Raw genomic sequence first — 25,956 nt, forward strand, 5'->3', positions numbered from 1 at the left:
TATTAACCTTTCTTGTCTTCTTAATATACTGCTGGTTGTAAAATCTTTAGGGCAAAGTGTATAATCAGAAGTTTAGCTGAGTGACATTGAGTAAGTCAGGTTTCTGCCCTTTAGTTGATGTCATTTTCAAGTGAGAAACAGGTATTATAATAATATCTACTACCTCTACTAAGGTTTAAAAAGTTTTTTAACTTTATGGATATAAAATGCTCAGTACAAAGCCCTATATATGTTATTTTTCTTCATAATAATATTAGCTATGACTGCATTTTTGTATCGTGCTTGCTTTGGGCGCATGATTTGATATTGAGTAGTTATGTGGCCCTTATGGTCAGTGCTAAGAGATAGGAGTAGAGTCTGATTCCACATTTCTTGGAGCTTTTTAGATAGTAATATACATAAGACTTGAAAGATTGAAGGCGGGAGGAGAAGGGGACGACAGAGGATGAGATGATTGGATGGCATCACTGACTGAATGGACATGAGTTTGGGTGAACTCCGGGAGTTGGTGATGGACAGGGAGGCCTGGCGTGCTGTGATTCATGGGGTCACAGAGAGTCGGACACGACTGAGCAACTGAACTGATAGTAAGACTTCAGTCAAAAGAACAAATTATAGGATGTTTCCTATACTCCCATTTTGTCTGAGAGGACCTGGAAAAGTTTTCATTCAAAGGCGATTTCTGAAATTGAGTTTTTGCTGATTTTGGAAATAAAATGGGTATGAGTAGAAATGGTAATCTTTAACTTTTAATCTTCTTTCCTTGATTTGCTGTCAATAAGTAAATACTTCAATTTAACACTTTGAAACATCACATTTTAAGACAAATGGTTGTTTTTTTCTGCCTTTAATAATCTTTATGTCTGCTAGATGGGGGAAAGAATAAATCCAGTACAAGGTTTCACATATGAATAGTGAAAGGGTTCTGTTAATGCTGTGTGGAAGCACTTCATGCCTCCATGGACAGTAACTACTTGTATGTGAGTGATCATTAGCAGCAGAAACGTAGCCCAAAGTTTCCAAAAGGATTTCCTGCCAGCTCCTCAGACTTTTTTTTTTTTTAAGCATTAGGCAGCCACTGATATTTAAACTTGGGGAAAATGAAATTAAAAATCACCTGGTCGTTTTTGTCCTTCTGTGGGAAACTGTTTGTATATGTTTAGTTCAGTCTTTTCAGCCTGACCTATGGCATCATCAAGATCGTATTTAGCTTCCCAAATGGGGCATGGATACTATAAACAGCTCAGCTCTAGTGAAAGGTTACTGATTTTGGTCCTGATAGGGACAGACTAGTATTACTTGGCCATAGTTTGGCCATAACTGGTGATACTTAAGTTTGGTCTCGACACATGGTAATTACAGTTAAATTAGAGGAATTAATATATGAGAAATGGAATGAGGACTTAACCTGGCACTTTTTTGAATTTAGCAAGTTGTTTCACTATGCTAAATTTAATAAGCCTTTATAGAATACCTACTGACTATAAAGACATTCCTAGATAATTATTTCAACAAACTGAATAAAAATATTCTAATCTCTATATATTATTAGAAAATAACTTGCTTTGAGAACATGATTCCTGTTTGACTCAAGTTAAACATTTTTTTGAAGTCAACTTTATAGCTGGAGTCAGTCAGTGAGCAATTATATATAATATACTTCAAGAAATGTTCCTCAGTGTACATTTCTTAAACTGATGTAAGATTTATGTACAACTGGAGATAGTTATCTGTTAGGCTTTATCACTTGGCTCAAAATGTATTATTCATAAATGGGTTATTAAAACCTTGGTTTGCTTAAATACGTAGCACTTCCCAGAATTCCTTTCTAGGAGATTTTGGGTATGAACTTCCACATTAAGAGTGCAGTAGGGGGAGAAGTCTTGTGCTCATTTGCCTGACTACGAATGTATAATTAAAGAGTCTGTCAGCAGGGGTTGGGGCAGTCATTGTGTTCTGATTCTTCATGTTATACAATTACTTTGTTGTTCAAACAGATATTGTAACTAGAGCATAATTTTAAATTTCAGAGGTCAGTGACTCATTGAGGTTTTTTTTTTTTTTGGTTTTGTTTTTAATCAAAAACAAAAGTAGTTTCTCGGGTTTTGAGGAATTTTTTTGCTGAATATTTTCGTATCACTGTATACAGCAAGTGAAATGGGTGATGTTTTATTGAAAAGTAATGCTTAAAGCTTATTTCACGATGGTGATTTAATCAGCCCTAACTTAGGAATGACGTTGGGCATATATGTGTGCATTGTATACTAAGACCAGATTTTCGTCTTCCGCTATTGAAAACTCTTAATGATTAGAAGAATTCTGTGTAAGTGGCCACAGATTTATCATTTTTGTGTATTTGTGTCATTGAAATTTGGTAGGCATTTCTCTCTTCTAGGAGAAAAGCATATTTGTCTGTGTAAGAAATCTGTTTTACCAGGTATTCTCTATTTATTGATACTGTGTGTGACTCAATCAGGAATTCATTGATGGAGAAAGCGCCATATGACTTGGAATTAGGGGGGGAGAACACAAAATAAATTTACCAAGTCATCTCTGTTAATCTGTTTCTTTATTTGCATCCAAATTCCCTACCAGCTCTAAAATTCTATGAGAACAAGCTGTGCTTAAAATACGTGTTTCCCCACCCAAATGTTTAAAGGTAAAATGGTAAGAGTAGAAAAAATTCTTAATTGTCAAGACTTCAGTGTTCTATGTCTTTCACTAATTTATGACTCTCTCACTGATTTGTGGCACTATTTTAAGGCAGTTTACTTAGTTTTAGGGCTTCCGTGTAGGCGATGCCATGTTCTAGGAAGCGTGGCAGGCTCTGAAGCTCTCCTGTAGAACCTGTGTGTGTGTGGCTGGGGCAGGCCTTCCGCCTTAACCTCCTCCCCACGCTGTGAGGGATGGGGAGGACTGGGGCCACAGTCTCAGGACTGCTGGGGCGACTGGGCGAGGGGACGTGTTTGTGCTGCTCAGTGTGGCGCTGGGCAAGCCGGAAGGCAGGTAGTGTCATCCTCGTTTTCATTCCTGAATTTCTTTGTCATCACGAGAGACTCAGAGCTACTTGAAATGTATTTTTTGATAGTAGACTTGCCAAGAATATAAACCGTAATAAAGCATTATTGGTAATTGTGTCAGTCTGCTTCATAGTCAGGTGTGAATGGTATTATAGAATCGTTTTATATGTTACTAAACTTTAATTTACTGTACAAATTAAAATGCATTCCATTTCCTTGAATGCTGTCTTGTCATTTCAGACTACCTTAAATAAAAAAACCAAGATCAGTGGTTTGAGCTTTGTTCTTATTTGTACACACTGTAATTGTTTATAAATAACTTGCCTTTGCTGTCATTTTGCTTTATTATATTAAGATATATAAATTTAGTCTTGCAGTTTCAAAAAGACCTTTTGGTTTTTTTAACTGCTTTCTTCTGATATGTTGTAACAGGGTGATACTGACCTGATAGAATAAAGGAAAAGCGCTGTCTTTTGTGGGATATGAAAATCAGAGCTCATGAACATTATCTTAGAAAATCTGAGAGAGTTGACTAGAAGAGAAGTAAGAGACCAAGAATAAAAGTTAGGGGTGTAAGGATTTTCAAATGTAGCTCGCTACTTAAATAGGAGGTCATATAGAAGCAGGCCCAGAAACAGACAAATGATCAAGGGAAACTGGAGACTTATTTGGGCAGACACAGCAGTAATGAATACAGCAAAGCACTGTGAGGAAACAACATGATTTTAGTGACGCTCACCAACAGTAAAAGCTCAGTTGTTCACCAGTAAATCAAATGGCTAAAGACAGTGCGCAGATAACATCAGTTACAGTACCATGCAAGCAGGGTAGTGCTATAAAAATAAAGGACGAAAGTAAGTAGTAAAGAAAACATTCTGCACACGGGTGATCAATTGCGGAAAGTTTGTGGGTATCAGACTCCATGTTCAGGAATATTGACATGTTGACAATATTGACATGTTGACAATATTGACATGTTGACAACCTGGAGAAAATGTAACCAGGAAATGATGCCTGAAGTTAGTGTGGACTGAAATGCACGGGTGAATGCACAGCAGCTCTCTGTCAGGACCAAAGGAAGCTTGTAGCTGCGTTTCAGACTTTCCACAAAACCAGTTAGTTGGTCCTTGTTTTGAAGTATCAAAAATTCACACTGAACTCAGAAAGCTCATTCAGGATCAATAACAGCTGAGGCGTAACTGTGAATTAGTTTGGAGAAGAGAATGACCTGGACATGTTGAGTTGAAAGCTTTACAGACGCTGATGTACACTTGTCAGTGGGCAGTTGAATTTAGAGGTCAGAAGTAAGGAATGTACTGGAAGTATAAATTTGGGAATATGTGGATACAAAGAATGCCATATTATTGTATATTGCTGAAGATGTGGTGGCAAGTTATATGAAATTCTTTGGGTGAGTATAAAACAGAAATTATAATAATTTGCAATGAGCTATTTTTTCCACATCAGTTTCTCAGCAGTTTACTCCTGAAATACTCTTTAAAATATGACTGTAAGAAGAAATCAATGCCTCGACCACGGTTTCTGAGATGTACCCCCTTTGGTGTGTCTCCACTTTGCCGTCAGTCCCCTCTTCTTCGTTGCACCCCTTTTTTTGGTCCCAGATTATGAAAGAGAGAGATTTCGGGAGTGGATTCTTAGCTGCAGGTCCACTAGGTATAGGAGTAGACCCCCTATAATTTTACTCTCTCTCATTTGTCTATAGTAAAAGAGAGCCTTTATGGGTATGTTTTATTGACTTGCCAATCCCAGATTGCCTTTGTTATCTGTTTGAGAAGCAGAAAGAGAAAACAGGGAGAAATTATATTTGTATTGAATAATGACTTGGCTCAAAATTCACTGTTGACAGAATTTACTTCACTCTTCCTGAGTGAGAATGGATTACAATTGTATAAAGGTGGCTTCTGCATAGAATGATCTTAAAACCTCTTTAAAAATGAGTTTAATATGCTCATGGATTAAAAGTATGCAGTTCTATAAAGCCTGATGTAGAAAATTCCTTCTCTGCTTTCTGACAGCAGCCACTGCTCACAGCCACTCCCTGCTGTTGAAAGAGATCCCTTTGGTGCTCATTCTCTACTGCTGCATTTTGTGCTCACCTTACCCCTAGTTGATTCTGTTTTGTTTTGATCTCACTTTTTCATTGTGATGAGAAGTTATTGGGCCCTTTACATTTGGAAACTGTTATCAGTTGTGTTTTAAAATATGTATTATGTTAATGATTTTTCTCCCTTCTGCTTCCCTTTTTCTTTTTTCATGGTGAGATATCAGCCATTTATCGTTCTTAGCTCTTGTTTTAGTTCCCTAATCTTTATGTTATTTTCAGCCATTTTCCACCTCTGTCTTTATGCTTTACTTGGAAAGAAAATTCAGTTTTTATCTTCAAGCACTTCTGTCATGTTATTTTTGTTTCTACTGTCATATTTAAATTTCAAGAATTCCTTTTTATGTTTTGAATTCCTTTAATAGCATTTTTTTACTTGTTTCCAGGATGCAGTGTCTTTTCTTAACTCTGAGGACTTTTTGAGTTTTTCTCCTCCTTGCCCAGTGATTGCTTTTTTCAGGCAGTTTCTGTAGCTGGGCTGGCCATAGTTTCCTGAGAAGTCTTCTGGTCTCTGGCCGCCAGTGTGCGGGCTGGGGGTAGAGTGAGAGAGGGATAGACACCTCAGCCTTCAGTGTTTTGAAGGGTACTGTCACCTGCCCCTCAAAACCCAGTTCCAGAATACGGAACTCTTCAGGGATACGTTTCTAGTCTGCAGCTAGAAATTAAGGAGTGCTGGATTGCCAGCTATTTAAGGAGTGGGGATGTGGAGATTGAGCTGTTCCTTAGTGAGAAGTTAGCCAGTTTTCCAGTCTTAGCTCCACCCTTACACCACTTCCACCGCTGCTGGTTTCCTGAGGCTTCATGGAGGCTCTAGAGTGTAAGTGGGTTTCTTCTTGCCTGGGTCAGCTAAGACCCTGGCTACTTAGCCATCTGCTCTCCAGTATAGTTTCCAAATTGTTTCCTTTCCCATTTTCTTATTTCTTAAGAGTTAGTTTGTGATTTTAAAACTGCAGTGTTTCAGAAGAATTTTAGGAAGGAGTGAAAGTACACAACTGCATTAGTCTCACGTTTTTTGTCTCTTAGTGTTTTAGAAACCATAAGCAGACATTAGGACAAGAATGACTTTCTTTTATTTTTGTAGTTTTAACTGGTACTTAAATTGGTGAATTTATTGACAGTATCATTTACCAAGTGTAGTTTTCATTCTTAGGCCTTTCTGAAATGTTTCAGGTTGTAACTCTTCCTCAGTTGTCCTTGTGTTAGTATCTGTGTACATCAATAACATGCACACGCATGCGCTTTTTTAGCGTCTTTGTCTGCTAATTATAACGTTACGTCAGTCCTAGGTTTTGGTTGATTTTTCTTCTTATGTTTCCTTTTTCTCTTCCTTCGCCTGTTAATTTCTGATAAGATGCCAGGTAGTGTGAATTTTAGGGTTTCCCGTGTGGCTCATTGGTAAAGAATTCGCCTGCCAATGCAGGAGCCACAGGAGATGCAGTTTCAATCTCTGGGTCAGGCAGATCCTCTGGAGAAGGAAAGCAGCCCACTCCAGTGTTGCTGCCTGGAGAATCCCATGGACGGAGGAGCCTGGCGGGCTGCGGTCGATGAAGTCACCAGATAACTGGACACAGCTGAGTGACCGAGCACACACAGTGTGGAATCTGCCTTGCTGGGTGGATATTTCATATTACTGTAGCTATTCTTGGACACAGTTAAATTGGAGCCAGTTGGATCCTTTTAGGTCTTGCTTTGAGTATTTGTTTAGGCACTACTGGCGTGGCACTGCTCAGACTGCTGCTGATCGTTTTCCACTCCTGAGGCAAGACCTCTGTGTACTTGTCCCGGTGTCTTGTGTATCAGCAAGTTTTCTACCTTGGATCCTTGGATTGGTTCTTTCTCTGGCCTCTGGAATTTCCTGCCACATGTGCGCTAAGCAGTGTTCAGTTGAACACTTGTGCATATCTCCACTCTCGAAGTGAAGTGAAGTGAAAGTCGCTCAGTCATGTCCAGCTGTTTGCGACCCCATGGCCTTTAGCCTGCCAGGCTCCTGTGTTTATGGAATTTTCCAGGCCCAGAATACTGGAGTGGGTAGCTGTTCCCTTCTCCAGGGCATCTTCCCAACCCAGGAATTGAACCCAGGTCTCCCACATTGCAGGCAGACTCTTTACTGTCTGTGCCACTAGGGAGGCCCTCCACTCTGCGCAGCTCTTTTTTCCAGTACTGGTTTAGGTGAGCTCTAGCTGCTGTGTCCTCCCGGGTCTCAAAAGTTAGTCTTCTCCACTCAGAGAGGCGGCCTGGCATGCAGCAGCGAGCTTCCCGGGCCAGGAAGCCTGGACAGTCGTGGGCCTTCCTGTGTTGGCTTCCCGTCCACAACCTCACTGTCCTCTTCCTCTTTGGTTGTTTTCAGACATGAGAGTGAATCTTGTTGATGTTACTTTATCTTGGCCCAAAGCAGACATTCCTTATTTGTATGGATGTGGAGGTTCATTAAAACATAAACACACAGAACTTTATCACTTCTATAAAAACTGATCACTTCTATAAAAACGTCTATAAAAAACTTTATTTAACTTTTTATAGAAAAAATTGATCAGATATAAGTTTCAGTGAAACAATATTGTCAGTGTTTTTCAACATAAAAATTAAAATCTGGATTTTAAAATTGCTTTTTATTGTTACAGTAGAGGCATGTCTTCACACTTTGTATTTGGCACACAGATAGCCGTGAGGTTCCCAGTTCCTTGACTCATTGACTCCTTGAGTCTCAGTTTTTCATGGTGTCCCCTTGGCAAAAAGAAATGCCGAAGAGTTTTTCTTTCCATTTTTAAATGGTTACTTCCAAACAGCTTAGTTTATCAAAACAACTTAAATTGAAATTTTTAAGTTTTATTTATAAACAACCACATTATTTATTAATGGATTTGTTTTTCTGTTGGGTACTGTTTCAGATTCTCAAACTGGACACTACCACCTTCTTCCTGTCCCACACTGATTTTACATGGACATGGCTTTTTATTACAGCAGCTACTGAAAACCTAGCACTGCAGAGATAAGAGGTCATCAAAAGTGATCTCATATTGATAAAGACAAATATTTTAATCTCAAAGGTTGCATGGTGTCTGACAGACATCAACTATTGCTGTTTCCCTTGAAGCTTCAAGTACTTTGTGGTACCTGGTGAGCGTGCTGTGCTATCTCCTTGAATTCACTCCTTGGGAGCACACAGGTGGCTGACCACAGGCTGGTGTGCTTTGTTTGGTTTCCCATTTCCCCTCACAACATGTGGGTGCATTTTCACACTTAATGATATTAATAGAAAATAAAGAGAAGCATAAACTTTAAGAACTCATTTCTATCCTTATTGTCTGAGTTCCATATATTTCTTTTTCCTGGCATGGCCTCTGCACACATGTGAGTTGTGGTAGAAAACTGTTTGTTTGTTTTTAATAACCAGTGTATTTTTCTTTGATTGGAAGAATTCAGTAAATAGTATTCACAGTTCAGTAAATCGAATACTTAAAGATGAAACTTCAAAAAAAGGTATTGTTCATTGTTTATGTGTGGTACCTTGCACTGAACCATATGCATTTATTTATACCATTTTGATATTCATGTTGATATTGTTTTTAATTATTAAAATTATATTTATGAAATACTTACAAATATATTTGCATATTATCTCTAAAGCTTAAAGCAAGGCGCAGTTCTGAAATGATTATATTTTAGCTGAAAGGGAAGTATGACCAATCTTTCCTGAGGCTTGACAGTGTTTTCCACCTGGGAATCACTGGGTCATGTGAAGACATCGGGGAAATGAGATGTAGATGTTCTCTGCTAAAACTAGTGTTTATGATGGTATGGTTAAAAGAGTGACTGTACAGCTCACCATTTTTAAAGTAAGGTCTGATGGAACTACAGTTAAAGTTATTGTTATATTTATTCCTTGTTATTTTATAATGAAATGGTTCCATAATCACTACTTAAAATGCTTAAAACAAATGGCATTTGTCTACACAGTAATGTCTGTTGGCAAAATACTTTTCCTGTTCTTTAATTCAGCCAGTATTACTAAAAGCAGTTGCAGCAAAATGGGAAAACCGCTGAATTTGAGAATGAAGATGTTGATTCAGTTCCTAAATTTGGCAAGTTACTAGCCACATGGCCTTGACAGGTGACTTGCTTAAATTTACCTCAGTGACCTTTTATTTACTCATAGCAAAATAAAGCAAGCATAGCTTAATGATGGCAGCAGGTCATTATTATGGATAGAAAGATGTACTCTCTCTTTGAAAAGAAAAATTTGTAATCGTGTGCTTTGTAAATATTTTAGGAGGAGCAAAATCGAGGCAAGCCTAATTGGGAGCATCTCAATGAAGATTTACATGTACTGATCACTGTGGAAGATGCTCAAAACAGAGCAGAGATCAAACTGAAGAGAGCTGTTGAGGAAGTGAAGAAGTTACTGGTGCCTGCGGTAAGTAATGATTTCCAAACCTTAGATTTAGGCCCAAGGTCTTTTTTGGTTAATTTTTTAAAATTATTATAATGTTTATGTTAATAAAGAATAGGTTATTATTTGTTCAAAATTTTATATAAGCACAAAATATAAAAATAATTTATAAGTCATTTGCTATAGAATAATAGACAGACACTGCTCCATTTCCTAAATGGGAAAGTCTACTCACTGTTTATTTTTTTGTGAAGGAAATGTGAGTGGAGCAACCGAAGCAGCGGCCTATTTTTCAAAAACGTGGTTACCTTTGCATCACTGTTACAGGGTAAAGATGTAGGTCCATCATCAAGTAGGGCTGATGAAAGCTTTGTCTCTCTTTTAGATCAGTTTCTAACTGCAAAGAAGTAGTGAGTGTACACAAAGTCTGTATGAGTTAATACTTCTGTTGGCTGATCTATGTTAGTTGGAGTGCATTATTTGTGTTGCCTATGGATTCTGTGGGCTTCCCAGGTGGCACAGTGGTAAAGAACCCACTTATCAATGCAGGAGACACAAGAGACCCGGATTCCATCCCTGGGTCAGATCAGGAAGATCCCCTAGAGTAGGAAATGGCAACCCACTCCAGTGGGTTTCTTGCCTGGGAAATTCCAGTATCGTTGTACCTATATTCCTTGTGACTTGATTCTAATTTTTCTAATTTGAATGTGTTTTCATCAGTTTACATAACACCACACATAACTTACTGTTCAGAGTTCAAACCTTTTAAATTCAAATTGGGATTTCAAAACAACCTTACAGTACGTTCCTTCCAATCCCACCCCGCCTTCTCCCAGCAAGCACAGGAACTCAAACAAGTCTTAGCATTTTTTAATTTCTCTGCAAAAATATTGTAATAGGGATTTTGAGATGATCACACTTAATCTGTAGAGTTGTAGTACTTTACCTGACTAAACTGTTTATCCTGGATAATACTGTTGTTTTTATTTCAAATGTTTCTTTGATTTGGACAATTAGTTTATTTTAGTCTCTTTTGTTTCTTCAATCACAAAATAAACCGTGCATAACTAGAGAAAAGTCATTTCTTTAGTTACATATAGTATATCCAGTCTGGCAAGTCTGCATGTGTTACTATGAAGTATCTACTAAAGATGTTCTTTTTATCATAGGCACAGTTAATTAGTTGTTCAATCTCATTTCCATAAATCTGAACTATACCTCCTTTAGATTCTTGAGATCTTCAATATACTTTTATAAATACAGTGTAACATTTTGTGGAAATCAAATCATCTTCACTGACAGATAAGGACTGTTGAGCAGTGCCCTGATTTTGGTCATCTTCAGGGACTTAGGTCATCCTCGGCAGAAAAGAACTATTGATGTAAATCTGCCTCCACTGTATTTCTTGAAGACAGTGTATTCTTGCCAACCCAGTTAAAATAAATGTCTCCTTTCACTTTTAGTCTTAACCCACTCAGTTGATTCTCAGAAATTAGTAAGAGTGATTTTTTGTTTGTTTGTTTGAAAAAATTGTATAATCAATGATTGGACAAATCACTCCTCTGAAAACAGGGTAACCAGTGAATTACCTTCTCTGAAGCTCCTTGTTGTACGCTGAAGAAGTGGCTCTTAATTGTAAACAAAGTATAGGTAGTTGTGAAAACTTTAAAAGTCAGAGAAGGAAAATGTTTGTGAAATAATTATTTTATTAGCATTTTACTAAGCATATAGATAGAACATTAAGCAGAGGTTTTATAGGAAGATATAATGATAGCCTTCTTATTTTAAGTGGCTCCTGTGAGAAAATTACTTGAAATTGTTAGGAACTTGTGATTCTTATTTGTGATTTGTGTTTTTATGTAGCTGCATAGTTCTAAAAATTAGTTGGGTTAAAAAAACTATAGTTTTTATGATTCTTATAGAGTTTTACAATGCAGACTGTTAATTTTAGCTAAATATTTAGGATAGAATATGTTGATCATTTTTGTTTGTTATTAGGCCATGTTGCAGTGTGCTACTGTATGCTTTTCTTTAAATTTTTGTTTCTTTAAGCTTCTATGATAAAGTTACTAATTTAATCTAACCCTTTGATAAAATACTATTCTGTAATTAGACAAATGGTATTTTAATAGATTAATTACTAATTTTATATATGTAAAACTTAGGATTTTAGATATGCCTGTTGAACTGGCTTATTATAATTAGAAAACTCCTCAGATGACATTTTAGTGCTTGTTTTTTTATTCACATAATAATTCTCACACTTTTCCTGTGAGCCTTTCAGAATAAACGAGGCTGTTAAATTTATTGGCTGAACTTACAGTTTTTGCTTAGCATTTACCTAATGTGCTTACAGATACACAGTATTTTGGGAAATTATGATCTCTTATCTATATTTTTAAATCACTTTAACATAGATTTGATCCTTACAGAGAGCTTGTGTATTAATTTACTCATTTTGTCATCAGATGTTTTCATTTCCTTTATTCTCACTGCACTGATACTGTAATGTGCTATAAATTTCCATTTCTCCCATTCAAGTACCAATCAGGCCCAACCCTGCTTAGCCTCTGAGATCAGACAAGATTGGGCGTGTTCAGGGTGGTATGGCTATAGACTAAATTTCCATTTCTTTTTGCCTTTTTTAACAGAATATCTAAACCTATTTTTAATTAAATTTAGTCTTAGTATCCTCATGTATATATTATGACGATTAATTATTGTGCAGGGCCTTGTTAACCATTTTAAGAACTTTGGCTTTGGGGCTAGAATGGGTGGGCTTCCCTGGTGGTTTAGATGGTAAAGAATCTGCCTGCAATGTGGGAAACCTGGGTTGGGAAGATCCCCTGGAGGACATGGCAACCCACTCCAGTCTCCTTGCCTGGAGAATCCCATGGACAGAGAAGCGTGGTGGGCTACAGTCCATGGGGTTGCAAAGAGTCAGACATGACTGAGCGCTCTAAGCACTAGAATGGGTGAAACCATCGGAGTGCTTTAGGAGAAGGGAATGATGTGATCTGATTAATATTTTGTAAGGATTACTGGTCTGCTCTGTTTAAAACAGAATAAATCACACAAGGTGAAAGAAAGGAAGCTCTCATAGGAGTTCACAAATTAAGACCCGTGGGCCAAAACCAGCCTCCCACCTGGGTTTGAATAGCCCATGAGCTTAGCATGGTTTTTACGTTTCTTTAATGACCAGGGGGGGAAATCAGAAGCGTAATACTTGAAGAAGAAGAAGACTTCATGAAATGTGAAAATTATATGGAATTCAAGTTGCATTGTCTAACAAGTTTTACTGAAGCACAGCCATGCTTATGCTTCTTCGTTTACATATTGTCTGTGGCTGCATCTGAGCTCCACTGTGAGTTGAGTAACTGCCACAGAGACCATATGCCCAGAAAAGCCATTTACTGTCTGGCTGATTACAGAAAAAGTTTGCCAGTTCCTGGACTCCTGTATTAATTCAGATGAGAGGTGATGATGAGTTGGGTCAGTGTAGCCACAGAAGTGAGTCATGGTCTCATTTCTAAGCATATTTTTAAAGTGAAACTGGCAGGATTTGCTAATGGATCATCTATGGGATATTAGAAAGCAAGCCGTCAGGGATGATACCAAGATTTTTAGCCTGAACAACCGGAAGGATATAATTGCTGTTACTCTGATGAAGGGTGTGTTAGGAATAGATTTTGAAGAGATTACTTGGAACTCAGTTTTGAATCTGGTAAATTTAAGATGCCAATAGCTATCCAAATGTAGCTCTTCTAGTATTCTCTTCAGATTAACAAATATTTATTCCACGTTGACTGTATTTTAGAGCATTAGGGGTGTAGAAAGTTATTTAAAGCAAGATGTTTAATGTTTAGGACAGTGGCAATTCCCTAACTATATTTCATAAGATACTTTTCGTAGGTATTCTGGATAAAAGAAAGCCTTAAATATAAGTATTGTGAATCTCTGGTAGAAACCATTTCCAAATTTAATTGACCATCAAAAATTTTTTTCTGAGAGTGTATTCACCATCTAGTGTTATAGAGATACCTGTTTCAGGAATAATCTGTAAACTCATGAGTCTGATTTAAATACATAAGAGCAGTCTTTTTAACTCTGAAGCATAGTCATTTTGAAGACATGAAAAAAGGGCTCTTCTTCAGGAACTTTTTCTTTTTTTACACAAATAAAAACTCCTTAATTTTAAATGTACAGTTTGACCCTTGACAACTGTATATATTTACAACCACTACTACAGTCAAGGTTTCCATTACCCCAAAAAGTTTTCTCTTAGCCCTTTTGCCATCAATTCAGATTAACAAATTACCGTCACAATCAAGTTAGCATCCATCATCTCATATACTCATTGTTTTTTTGTGTATGATCCACTCTTAGCAAATTTCAGGTGTACAATGTATTAATTAAATGTAACCTCTATGCTGTGCCTTAAATCCCCAGAACTTACTCATCTCATAACTGAGAGTTTGTGCTGTTTGATGCACATCACCTCTTCCCTAGCCCCTGGCAACCAACATACTACTCTCTGGTTGTATGAATTTGCCTCTTTTAAATCAGTTTGCTTTTTCTAGATTTCCTTTCTTTGTACTTTTCATGCAGCTTGGCTCTTTTGAGTTTCATCCATACTGCTGCATGTATCAGTGGGTTGTTCCTTTGTATTGATAATTAGCATTCCATTGAATACATAAGCCACAGGTTGTTTGTCCTTTCACTTGTAGTTTTTATTTCTATGAATACAAATGATATGGAGCATCTTTCAATATGCTTCTTGAGAATTCATATATTTTCTTTGATGAAGTATCTTTAAATCTTTCTGTCATTCTTCTTGGCTTGTCTTTTTATTTTTTAGTGTTAAAGCAATTCTTTATGTGTTGAAAATGAATCCTTTATTGGACAGATAGTCTAATCTGTGACTTGTGTTTTTCTTTTGGTTTTGTGGAAAGGCTTTTCATTATAAATCCCATTTCATTCATATTAATAAATATTGAACTTAGTTTATTTCCCTGTTCTTGTACTCTTAAAGGAATTTGTCTTTGTCGTCTGAGTTGGTAAATTTTTTATCGTGAAGTTGGTCATAATACTCTTTTTAAGGTCTACTCTGTTCATATAGGTTGTGTGAGCTGTACATGCACACATGTGCATATGTCAGAACTGCCATTTCAGTGCCTTCAAGGAGAACACGCTAGTGTACACACACATTATTACAACGAATGGAGAGCTTTACACATCTTTCAGTAATTCAGGGGAAAAATGGGAAAGAAGACCTGAACATTATCTATCACCTTCATCTAAACGGGGCTTCCCTGATAGCTCAGTTGGTAAAGAATTCGCCTGCAATGCAATGCAGGTGACCCCAGTTTGATTCCTGGGTCAGGAAGATCACCTGGAGAAGGGATAGGCTCCCCACTCCATTCTTCTTGGGCTTCCCTTGGGGCTCAGCTGGTAAAGAATTTGCCTGCAATGTGGGAAACCTGGGTTCGATCCCTGGGTTGGGAAGATCCCCTGGAGAAGGGAGAGGCTACCTACTCCAGTGTTCTGGCCTAGAGAATTCCATGGACTATACAGTCCATGGGGTCGCAAAGAGTCGAAGTGTAAAAGGGGATATTCACCGAAACAGACAATATGATGGAATATTACAAACAGGTATTCTAACTGATTCAAAGAGAATAAAATTTTAACAGAAAGCATTTTTTTGGAAACAGAATTCAGTTACCAGTCAGTCACAATAAGATAAATTTAAAAGTCCCAAATATTGGAAAACATTTGGAAATAACTCATAGGTCAAAGAAATCATGAAATAAATTAGGAAATACTGTGAAGTGACTGGTAATAAAAATACCACATAATATTATATTTAGGATGCAGTTAAAGCATTATTCAGAGAAAATATTTTTAGCATAAATAAAAGGTCTCAAAAGTATAAAAGAAAGGTCATATGTCACTAACAGTCCACCTTTAAGAAGCTGTGAAAATAAAATTAAAAACAAATCAAGTAGAAAGAAGATAAAAAAACAGAAATCAGTGAAACAGAAAAGGAACAAATAGAGAAAATCAACAAAACCAAAAGCTCACATGGAGCGCGAAAAGATGAATAAAACTAAATAAAATTCTGGAGAGGCAATGGCTTTGGGGGTAGCACAGTCTGTCCTTGGAGTGCAAGTTTTAAACTGAATTGTTAGTGAACTGATGGCCCTGAATTTAGTTCTTGACCAAAGGATCAGTAATTGAAGTCTGGTATCATTGGCCTCCTTTTCATGTTATTGGGAAAGAAGGATTAAAAGATCCAGCTGTAATGCCCTCGCCCCTTGATAGAGCTGTAATGTGAGAGAGCGTCTCTCTTGTACGGAGGGTGTTGCTGCTGTTTTCTGCCTTGCACAACCATTTTAATCTGAATGGGAAATCTGTCTAGGGACCCAGAGTACAGTAATTAGCAGTCTCTTCAGAGTGTCAGAGCAGAATTACCATTGTAATGGTTTAGCTGCAGGATAAAAGGATTGAATTTGGGTCTTCCTGTCTGCCAAACTAAATGAGTTGCTATGGGAATTTTTAAATGTGAGAGGCGTTTACATAAAACAATTTGGCGGGTTTGAATAAACTCATAAATTACAGGTTTGAAAGGAACCAGTCGTTTCTTCCTCTTATATAGGCAGGACTGTACAGAAGGCTGATAGCTTCTTACATTCTTCATGAGAATGAGCTGATCCGTCCATGCTGCCGTGCGGATGATCCTATTAAGGCTTGTATTTTCACTAAATACAGTACAGTAAGCAAATTTAAGGAAAGATATTTTGTTCCAGATCTCTGGAGAAAGAAGTGAAAATTGTAAACATAAGTTTGTCTTCCTAAGTTAAATATGTCTTCAAGTAATGCTATTAAGTATTTTGTTTTAATAAACATTAATATAAGATTAATTTTTTGCTTAGGGCGTATAATAAAGAGGTATCTTTACACTTCTCATATTTGTCTCACAAAGATGAACATTTAAAGCTTTTTGGAAAACAGAGGAGGTACTCACACTTGTAAGTAGGATTATTTAGGTTGCATGTAAGCAACTTGCAGAGAGAGCTTTGTCTTTCCTGCCTCTCCAGTCTGGGTTTAGTGGAGTGACTTTTCAGTGAGGAGATGCTGCCTTGGGTGCCTCAGGTGATGACGATCACTCTGACTTGTCCTCAGTCCTCCCCAAGGAGTCAGTCATAGTGGGAGTTCCTGCATGGGGTGCTTTGTATCTGCTCTCCAGAAAAGACGTTCAGTGAAATTTAGGTAAAGTTTTTTAATGTGAGACTTACTCATGCAATGAATAAGTTCTTCTGGGTGATCAGGGGAAGTCACAAGATTTTCAAGCCACAGGATTATAGTTTTGTAAGGAAAGGGAAAAATTGGTTGCTGCTAAATAACTTCGTGGCCTGAAATTGTAGATGCAAGTTACACATAATGATTGTTTAATTCAGATGAGAAAGTATAAAATAAATATTTTTAAAGTATAATAAATGAATTTTATAGTTTAATCTTTACTAAAGGTATAAATTATATTAATATATCAAAGTAGTCATCTGAATCTGATTTTATGTTTCTGAGATTGTTGTTAAACCTTAATTAAACTAGACCCAACTATAAGTAAGACTGTGAAAATCTCATTTAAAAGTTGAATACAAAGACCATCATAGAAGTCCTAGAAATCCTGGAATCAAAATGGTGTGACATGATACAGGCTAAGTGTAAGGTTCTCTGATGGGAGTCAGTGTATACTTCTTGATAAACATGGTGAGAGAGAAAAGTTCTTTCAGGAATTGAAATGTGCTGATTTTATTTTTATTTTTTTATTGCAGAATGGAACTACTGAATACATTTTAATAGGATTTTACATCAGTTTCCCTGTATGCCCCACCCACATTGTTAGCTGTGCTGTTTGTTTATTCTGCATTAGACCATCTACAGGAACATTGTTCCAGCTAGAGTTTTCACAAATAATTAAACCACTGTATCTTTGGATAGATAGCAGTCTATCAGTTCAGTTGCTCAGTTGTGTCCAACTCTTTGCTACCGCATGAATTGCAGCACGCCAGGCCTCCCTGTCCAACACCAGCTCGTGGAGCTTGCTCAAACTCATGTCCATTGAGTCCATGATGCCATCCAACCATCTCATCCTCTGTTGTCCCCTTCTCCTCCCGCCTTCAGTCTTCCCCAGCATCAGGGTCTTTTCCAATAAGTCAGTTGTTCTCATCAGGTGGCCAAAGTATTGGAGTTTCAGCTTTAGCATCAGTCCTTCCAATGAATATTCAGGGCCGATTTCCTTTAGGACTGACTGGTTGGATCTCCTTGCAGTCCACGGGACTCTCAAGGGTCTTCTCCAGCACCACAGTTTAAAAGCATCAGTTCTTCAGCACTCAGCCTTCTTTATAGTCCAACTCTCACATCCATACATGACTGACTTACTGGAGAAACCATAGCTTTGACTAGACAGACCTTTGTTGACAAAGGAATGTCTCTGCTTTTCAATATGCTGTCTAGGTTGGTCATAGCTTTTCTTCCAAGGAGTAAACGTCTTTTAATTTCATGGCTGCAGTTGGAGAAGGCAATGGCAAACCACTCCAGTACTATTGCCTAGAAGATCCCATGGACGGAGGAGCCTGGTAGGCTGCAGTCTGTGGGGTCGCTAAGGGTCGGACACGACTGAGCGACTTCACTTTCACTTTCCACTTTCACACATTGGAGAAGGAAATGGCAACCCACTCCAGTGTTCTTGCCTGGAGAATCCCAGGGACGGGGGAGCCTGGTGGGCTTCTGTCTGTGGGGTCACACAGAGTCGGACATGACTGAAGTGACTTAGCAGCAGCAGTAACCATCTGCAGTGATTTTGGAGCCCCCCAAAATAAAGTCTGTCACTGTTTTCCACTGTTTCCCCATCTGTTTGCCATGAATGAAGTGATGGGACCAGATGCCATGATCTTAGTTTTTTGAATTTTGAGCTTTAAGCCAACTTTCTCACTTTCCTCTTTCACTTTCATCAAGAGGCTCTTTAGTTCTTCTTCGATTTCTGCCATAAAGGTGGTGTCATCTGCATATCTGAGGTTGTTGATATTTCTCCTGGCAATCTTGATTCCAGCTTGTGCTTTATCCACTCCAGCATTTCTCATGATGTACTCTGCATATACGTTAAATAAACAGGGTGACAACATACCTCCTTGACGTACTCCTTTCCCAATTTGGAACCTATCTGTTGTTCCATATCCAGTTCTGTTGCTTCTTGACCTTCATACAGATTTCTCAGGAGGCAGGTCATACAGTCCATACAAACAGATTAAATTAAGAAAGCATGACAAAGTGTAGATTTTAAGACTTCAGTCACTATCACTGAGCTATCTTTACTCCCCATCCAGGCTTAATGTCTGGCAGTGGGGTCAGGCTTTTTAAACAGAGGGGCTTTTCCTCAGACTTGAAGCTTCACTTTTAATGAAGCTTCTAGGTGATGATAATAAAATGTGTCTTGTGTACAAGGTCTCATAAATAAAGACTGAAGAAACACCCTCCTTTTTGTTCTTAGAAGGATTTGTTGAGGGATAGCTTTTCTGAGTACAGATGCTGTGGGAGTTGACTGTTTAGATAGCTTGTAACTTTTAAAGCAAGGGATTCTAGGCTTAGAGTAGTACGGCAGTGTATGTTTACTCTCTAAGAAATACTTTTGCAGTTTATATAGGAAGTCCTTCCATTTTAATCTCTTGTTCATGCATCCCTCAGAATTTGCCTGTTGAATCTCCTGTGTAACATTTTACACTTGTTTGAACCCATTTATCTTTAAATATTAATGTTTTTATTCCATAATTAAATATGCCACTCACTGGCTGGGATAATGCATTTTAGTTTTTTATCTGTTTCCCTATTAAATACATAATATTCTACGCAGATAAATATATTTTATTGAATAATTTAAATTATTTAATAGAAAAATAGGTGAGTAATGTCTCAGTGTGTCTTTTTTAGTTCAGTTATTTTCATACATCCCTTTAATCTGTTTGCATGCCCTTCTGATGGTTGGTAAGTAGCATCGTGTTCCTTTTCTATAGGTGAAGCATTTGTAATCCATTTACTCTTTACTAATGGACACTGAAATTGAATTGGCAAAAATGTTAAGAAAGCCAAACACCCTGTATTTTATTTAATTGCTCTTTATTTTTTTGATGCTTATACTCAATTTTTCTTGACAACATTTCAAATGTTTTAGTGTTACAATATTTATAAGTAAAATTCAGGTAGCTACCGTTGTGAGATTTAAGAAGTATATTAATGATTCAGATGAGTATTTTAGTATTAAGATTGTTTCAGATAAATTTACTTCGTAGCTCATGGCTTGATTTGCCTTCTGTATTTTTGATAACCGAATTTTGAAAATTTAATTTCAAAAGTGATACTTTTTAACAAGATTTTTCCTTTATGGGAATTTCTCTGAAGCCTATATTTATATTGCAGGATTATGTAAGTGGATGTGTTTTGTTTATTATTTTCTTAACTTTTAATGCCTTTGTGGAAAAAATAGTCTTTAATATACATTAAAATAATTTAAGTTTATTAAAATCAAATATAAATTGAATTGTTTTTACAAGTTATACCATTAAACTGACATGGCATCAGTTTTTTTAATTAAACATCTTTAGCGAATATAGTATCTCCAAATAAGTTAGCAGATTCGTGAATTCACTTACATTGTGATACTGTTTTATGAATTCTGTGAGTGATGACAGTATGCTCTGTTTAAATAAAACTCCTTGATTATTAAATTTAGCACCTGTGGAATTACAACATACTTGTTATAATTTTTTTATATTGAAAGACTCAGTGATTGTCAAAAGCAATTCATTTCACAGACTTATATTGAGAAACTGCTATTTACCATACGTGAGCATAGGACAGAACTAACTCGTTTCCAGTTACCTTTTTGATCACCACATGATTCTTATCTTCTCTGCTTTTTCTCCTGGGCTTAGATCTCTGGTACTCCCTCAAGTTGCGGCTGAGTTCCCTCTCCCATACTTTTGTGTGACTGTGTACACTGGAAAATCCTGTTTAGGACACTGTTTAGGAAGATGCGTGCATATTCTGGAATGAAGTGGGGAATAAATAAATGCAATTCATCTTCCTGGTATTTATCCAAAAGAAATAATCCCCAATCAGGAGAGCAGTTTATAACGGTGTTCTTTATAAAACAAAAGGTTCATGTTGAGGAGTGGGGAAGCATTCAATACCACCTGACACACATACCGTTGGTTTTATCCTCTAATCATCTCTCCCTTCTATTCTTAACTCTCCATTCCCACTGGAATTATCTCAATTCAGACATCATTATGTGTTGCTTGGATTAGGAACCTATAATTGCCTCTTAATCTTTATGATCTTGCTGTATTTTTCCAAATATTCTCCTTACTGAAGCTAAACTGATGCTTCTAAAATAGAAACCTAATCATGACTTTCCTTAGGTTCAAACACTTGAATGACTTCTAATTATTCCAAGGAGTACGTCCAATTGCTTGAGCATGACTTGCAAACTGTTATTAACCTTACCAGCTTCATTATTTATTTAATACCCTTGATTCTAAAGTTTTGAACATGTTCTTTTTTTCAGAACCAAGTTCATTCTTTCTCCTCTTTAACTCTTACTCATCCTTTGAGTCTCAAATTGTGTATTGATGCCCAAAAGCCTTCCCTCCCCTGTTCATGACCAAACCAGACTTAGTTCAGCACTCTTGCACTGTGTTCCTGGAAAGTCCTTATTGTCAGTTTGTTTTAATTGCTTAATTTTACGTTTCTAGCTCCTTTCCCCACTCCTCCAACCCCACCCCCACCACCAGTTTTCTCACGGGCAAACTATTTGTTAGGTAAAAACTATCCAAGAGATAGTGTTTCAGTAAACATTTATGTAATGAATATAATTTTATTTTAGAATTTCAGGAACTATAATATAAAAAATTTTGGTGGAATATTTCATAAAAATAGTAGGATATAAAATTGAATAGCAAATATGAAAGGAAATATGAAAGGAAAAATTCCATTCGTAGTGAAACCTACATAGGCATAATGATGTTGTTTTCCTATAGTAGTAGATTATGGATAATTTTAAATTACAATTTTAAAGCAATATAGAAGCACCTAGATTTTGTCTGACTTTTTCAACCCCATGGACTGTAGCCCACCAGGCTTCTTTGTCCATGGGATTCTCCAGGCAGGAACACTGGAGTGGATTGTTGTTCCCTTCTCCAGGGGATCTTCCTGACCCTGGGATCGAACCCAGGACTGCTGCATTGCAGGCAGATTCTTTACTGCTGAGCCACCAGCGAAGCCCAAATTTGAAAAGACAGTACCTGAGTCAGTTTTTTCGTAAGTCTCAATCATTTCAGTGTTTTCTGCATACAGTTCTTGGGCATATCCTACTAAATAGAGTAATGATCCTGCTTAAGATATTACTGTTTTTGCCTTCCTTGGTGGAATATCATTGGTACTTTTTTCAAAATAAATCAGGTTAGTGTGTATGGAAAGCACTCTGTGAGGCAGATGCCTTTCTTCCCTTTTTGTTTTTGTTCGTTTGCTTTTGTATGCTCCATGAGGCATGCAGGATCTTAGTTCCCAGACCAGCAGTGGAACCTGTGCCCCCTGCAGTGGAAGCTGTGCAGTGGAAGCTCCCGGACTGGGAGGGAAGTTGGTGCCTCCCCTCCTTGATAAGCTCATCGGGTGTCATAGGGAATTCCTTGGCAACCTGAGCAGACCTGTTCCCTTCCAGGTGCTCCTGTTGATACTACAGTACAGTTCAGTTGCTCAGTCATGTCCTACTCTTTGCAACCCCATGGACTGCAGCATGCCAGGTTTCCCTGTCCATCACCAACAATTCACATAAAAGGACATAAAAGTGACTTTCAAAAATATCTTTAAAATGTGATTATTCTCACAGTAGAAGAAATACAAGTTAAAATAACAGAAAAATAACATTTGCCTATTTGCTGTTGTTATTCAGTCACTAAGTCATGTCTGACTCTTTGCAACTCCATGAACTGCAGCATGCCAGGATTCCCTGTCCTTCACTGTCTCCCCGAGTTTGCTCAAACTCATGTCCGTTGAGTTGGTGATGCCATCCAATCATCTCATCCTCTGTCATCCCCTTTTCCTCCTGCCCTCAATCTTTCCCAGCATCAGGGTCTTTTCCAACAAGTCAGTTCTTCGCTTCAGGTGGCCAAAGTATTGGAGCTTCAGCATCCGTCCTTCCAGTGAATTTTCAGGACTGATTTCCTTTAGGATTGACTGGTTGGATCTCCTTGCAGTCCGAGGGACTCTCAAGAGTCTTCTCCATGTGTACAGTTTAAACATTCATCCAAGCCCTCGGGGCTTCCCAGGTGCCACTAGTGGTAGAGAGTCCACCTGCCAGAGCAGTAGATGCAAGAGACACGGGTTCCGTCTCTGCGGTGGGAAGATTCCCTGGAGTAGGAAATGTTAGCCCACTTCGTATTCTTGTCTGGAAAATTCCATGGACAGAAGAGCCTGGTGTGCTGCAGTCCATGGGGTCACAAAGAGTTGGATGCAACTGAACTGAACCGTACATGACTACTGGAAAAACCAAAGCTTTGATTGTATGGACCTTTGTCGTCAAAGTGATGTCTCTGCTTTTTAACATGCTGTCTAGGTTTGTCATTGCTTTCCTTCCAAGGAGCGAGCACCTTTTAGTTTCATGGCTTCAATCACTGTCCTCAGTGATTTTGGAGCCCACGTAAATAAAATCTGTCAATGTTTCCACTTTTTCCCCATCTATTTGCCCTTATGAGATGGGACCAGATGCCATGATCTTAGTTTTATGAATGTTGAGTTTTAAGCCAGCTTTTTCACTCTCCTGTTTCACCTTCATTAGGAGGCTATTTAGTTCCTCGTTTTCTGCCACTAGAATGGTATCAGCTGCATATCTGAGGTGGTTGATATCTCCTGGCAATCTTGATTCTAGCTTTTGCTTCATCCAGGCAGGCATTTCACATGATGTCCTCTGCATGTAAGTTGAGTAAGCAGGGTGACTGCAGCCTTGATAAACTCCTTTGTCAGTTTTGAACCAATCTGTTGTTCCATGTCCCGTGCTAACTGTTACTTTTTTGACCTGCATACAGGTTTCTCAGGAGACAGGTAAGGTGGTCTAGTATTACCATCTCTTTAAGAATTTTCCAGTTTGTTGTGATCCACACAAAGGCTTTCACATAATCAATGAAGCTGAAGTAGATGTTTTTCTAGAATCCCCTTGCTTTTTCCTGATTTAACTCATGCCTACTTTAAAATGAGGTTTTTAGATTGCTTTATAAGTTTCCACTTAGGAAGTATAGGGTATTTGAAAATTACTTCAGAAGTGAAATATTTTTCATTCCCAGAGAAATGTGTTGTTTCCAAGTTTTTATTTATTATTATTTGAATCTTCAGGTGTGACTAAAGCAAACCCTGCATCCTCACTTTCGTTGGATGGCTGAGTGCTTTATTTACATTCCCTGATGGCTCAGAGGTTAAAGCGTCTGCCTGCATTGCGGGAGACCCTGGTTCAATCCCTGGGTCAGGAATATCCCCTGGAGAAGGAAATGGCAACCCATTCCAGTATTCTTGCCTGGAGAATCCCATGGAGGAAGGAGCCTGGTAGGCTATAGTCCATGGGGTTGCAAAGAATAGGACACGACTGAGCGACTTCACTTTCACTATCTTTTGTTTAATTTTACCCTAAAATGCAGCCAGTGAAATAGATAACAGCTGCCTTATATACCTTATGGAGTAATTAAGAGGATTAAGCGAGATAACAAAGGTTAAATTCTCTATAAACACTTAAAATAGAAAAGTGAAGTCGCTCAGTTGTATCCAGCTCTTTGTGACCCCATGGACAATAGCCTGCACCAGGCTCCACTGTCCGTGGGATTTTCTAGGCAAGAGTACTGGAGTGGGTTGCCATTTCCTTCTCCAGGGAATCTTCCTGACCTAGGGATCGAACCCAGGTCTCCCTCATTGTAGACAGACGCTTTACCGTCTGAGCCACCAGGGAAGTCCTTAAAATAGAAAAGGTTACTCAAATTGCAGGGGAAACAAATCTTCAAAAAATGAACTACTTAACTTAGTTATTTTTTTCTGACCAAGGAAAACTCTTAAGTGTCTCCATAATCTGAAACAGAATTGTAGTGCAAAAGGCGACCTCTGCCTTCACTGCCTTTGCTGCTGTTGTGACTCCGAGAGGTCAGGTGCTGCTGTGTGGCATACGCGAAGAGTTGACTCATTGGAAAAGGCTCTGATGCTGGGAGGGATTGTGGGCAGGAGGAGAAGGGGACGACAAAGAATGAGATGGCTGGATGGCATCACCGACTCAATGGACGTGAGTTTGAGTGAACTCCGGGAGTTGGTGATGGACAGGGAGGCCTGGCGTGCTGTGATTCATGGGGTCGCAAAGAGTCGGACACGACTGAGCGACTGAACTGAACCGTCTCTCTGTTGTCCCTGCTCTGTTTTCCTCTGGCCTTAATTTGGTTCAGAGTTCCAGTCAACTGTGTATAATGAAGGTATACCTTATGAAGCAGCAAAGGAAAAACATTAAGATGGGCCTCAACCAAAATTAAGGACCTCACTGTAATGACTATATCCAAAAATATTCAGTATTTTGAATATAAGGAAAACTGGTAGTGGTGACTTCAGGTTGCTTTAAGGACCATGTGGCTTTCTGCATCTGCTCTCATTGAGGTCATTAGACTGTGCTTGATGACTCAGAAACAGGATGAGTGTCTCCCAGTAAAACATGGGTTACTGGAAGAATCCCTGTAGATGATTAACACTGGGTGGCAGGTTCTGTCGTGGCCCTGTTGTGTGTACTCGGCAGCCCGCGGTCATCATCAGATTCCTACAGTGATTTGTGACCCTTCCCCACACTTTCATCTGGTCTCCGTTATACCTTGTGTCAGCCCCTGTCACAGTGCAGTGCTTCCTACTTCTGTGTACCTCTCACAACGAAGAGAGTTTCAGACCCCTGTTTCCAGGTTCCCACTCTTCGCCTTCTGCTATCGAGTAAGGCTCGCTTTAAGTTCACAGTTTGTAGCCATCCTTTCTTCTACAGCACCAACCATATAGTTTGATAAAGTCCACCTAAAATACAGTCAACCTTAGGGTTTTGGTGTGTTTTTTTTTTCCTATAAAGGTGTGGCTCTACTGATACTAGTATGTTGCCTGAGTTGCGGATCATAGAAATCTTTCAAAAGGTTGTCATTTATGTTAAGCTTACTATAAAAAGTAATGTTTCAAAGTATACAGTAATTTCATATAGAAAGGAATAAATGCTTTCTAATGAGACATGGCTTTTCTGAGGTTGTCAGTACTTTTAGATGAATCTATAGCTTGTCAAAAAAAGACAATGTATTATCCCAAGACAAAAGTATTTG

At 38.1% G+C, this 25,956-nt stretch overlaps 1 protein-coding gene across 7 annotated transcripts in view; it reads left to right on the forward strand.

The window, feature by feature from the left end:
* QKI (QKI, KH domain containing RNA binding) overlaps positions 1-25,956 on the forward strand; it is a 150,599-nt gene that overhangs the window by 105,569 nt on the left and 19,074 nt on the right. For all 7 annotated transcript variants that reach the window (XR_008686849.2, XM_055432842.2, XM_055432843.2 and 4 more), the window contains exon 4: positions 9,413-9,556. Coding sequence is in view for 6 of the 7 variants with exons in the window: in XM_055432842.2 (XP_055288817.1) it covers positions 9,413-9,556 (144 nt within the window). In the remaining variant the exon portion in view is untranslated. The remainder of the gene's footprint in view (positions 1-9,412; positions 9,557-25,956) is intronic.

The sequence above is a fragment of the Moschus berezovskii genome, chromosome 10 (genome assembly GCF_049115385.1).
Source record: "Moschus berezovskii isolate FMDL1 chromosome 10, NW_MosBer_1.0, whole genome shotgun sequence".
Taxonomy (NCBI): domain Eukaryota; kingdom Metazoa; phylum Chordata; class Mammalia; order Artiodactyla; family Moschidae; genus Moschus; species Moschus berezovskii.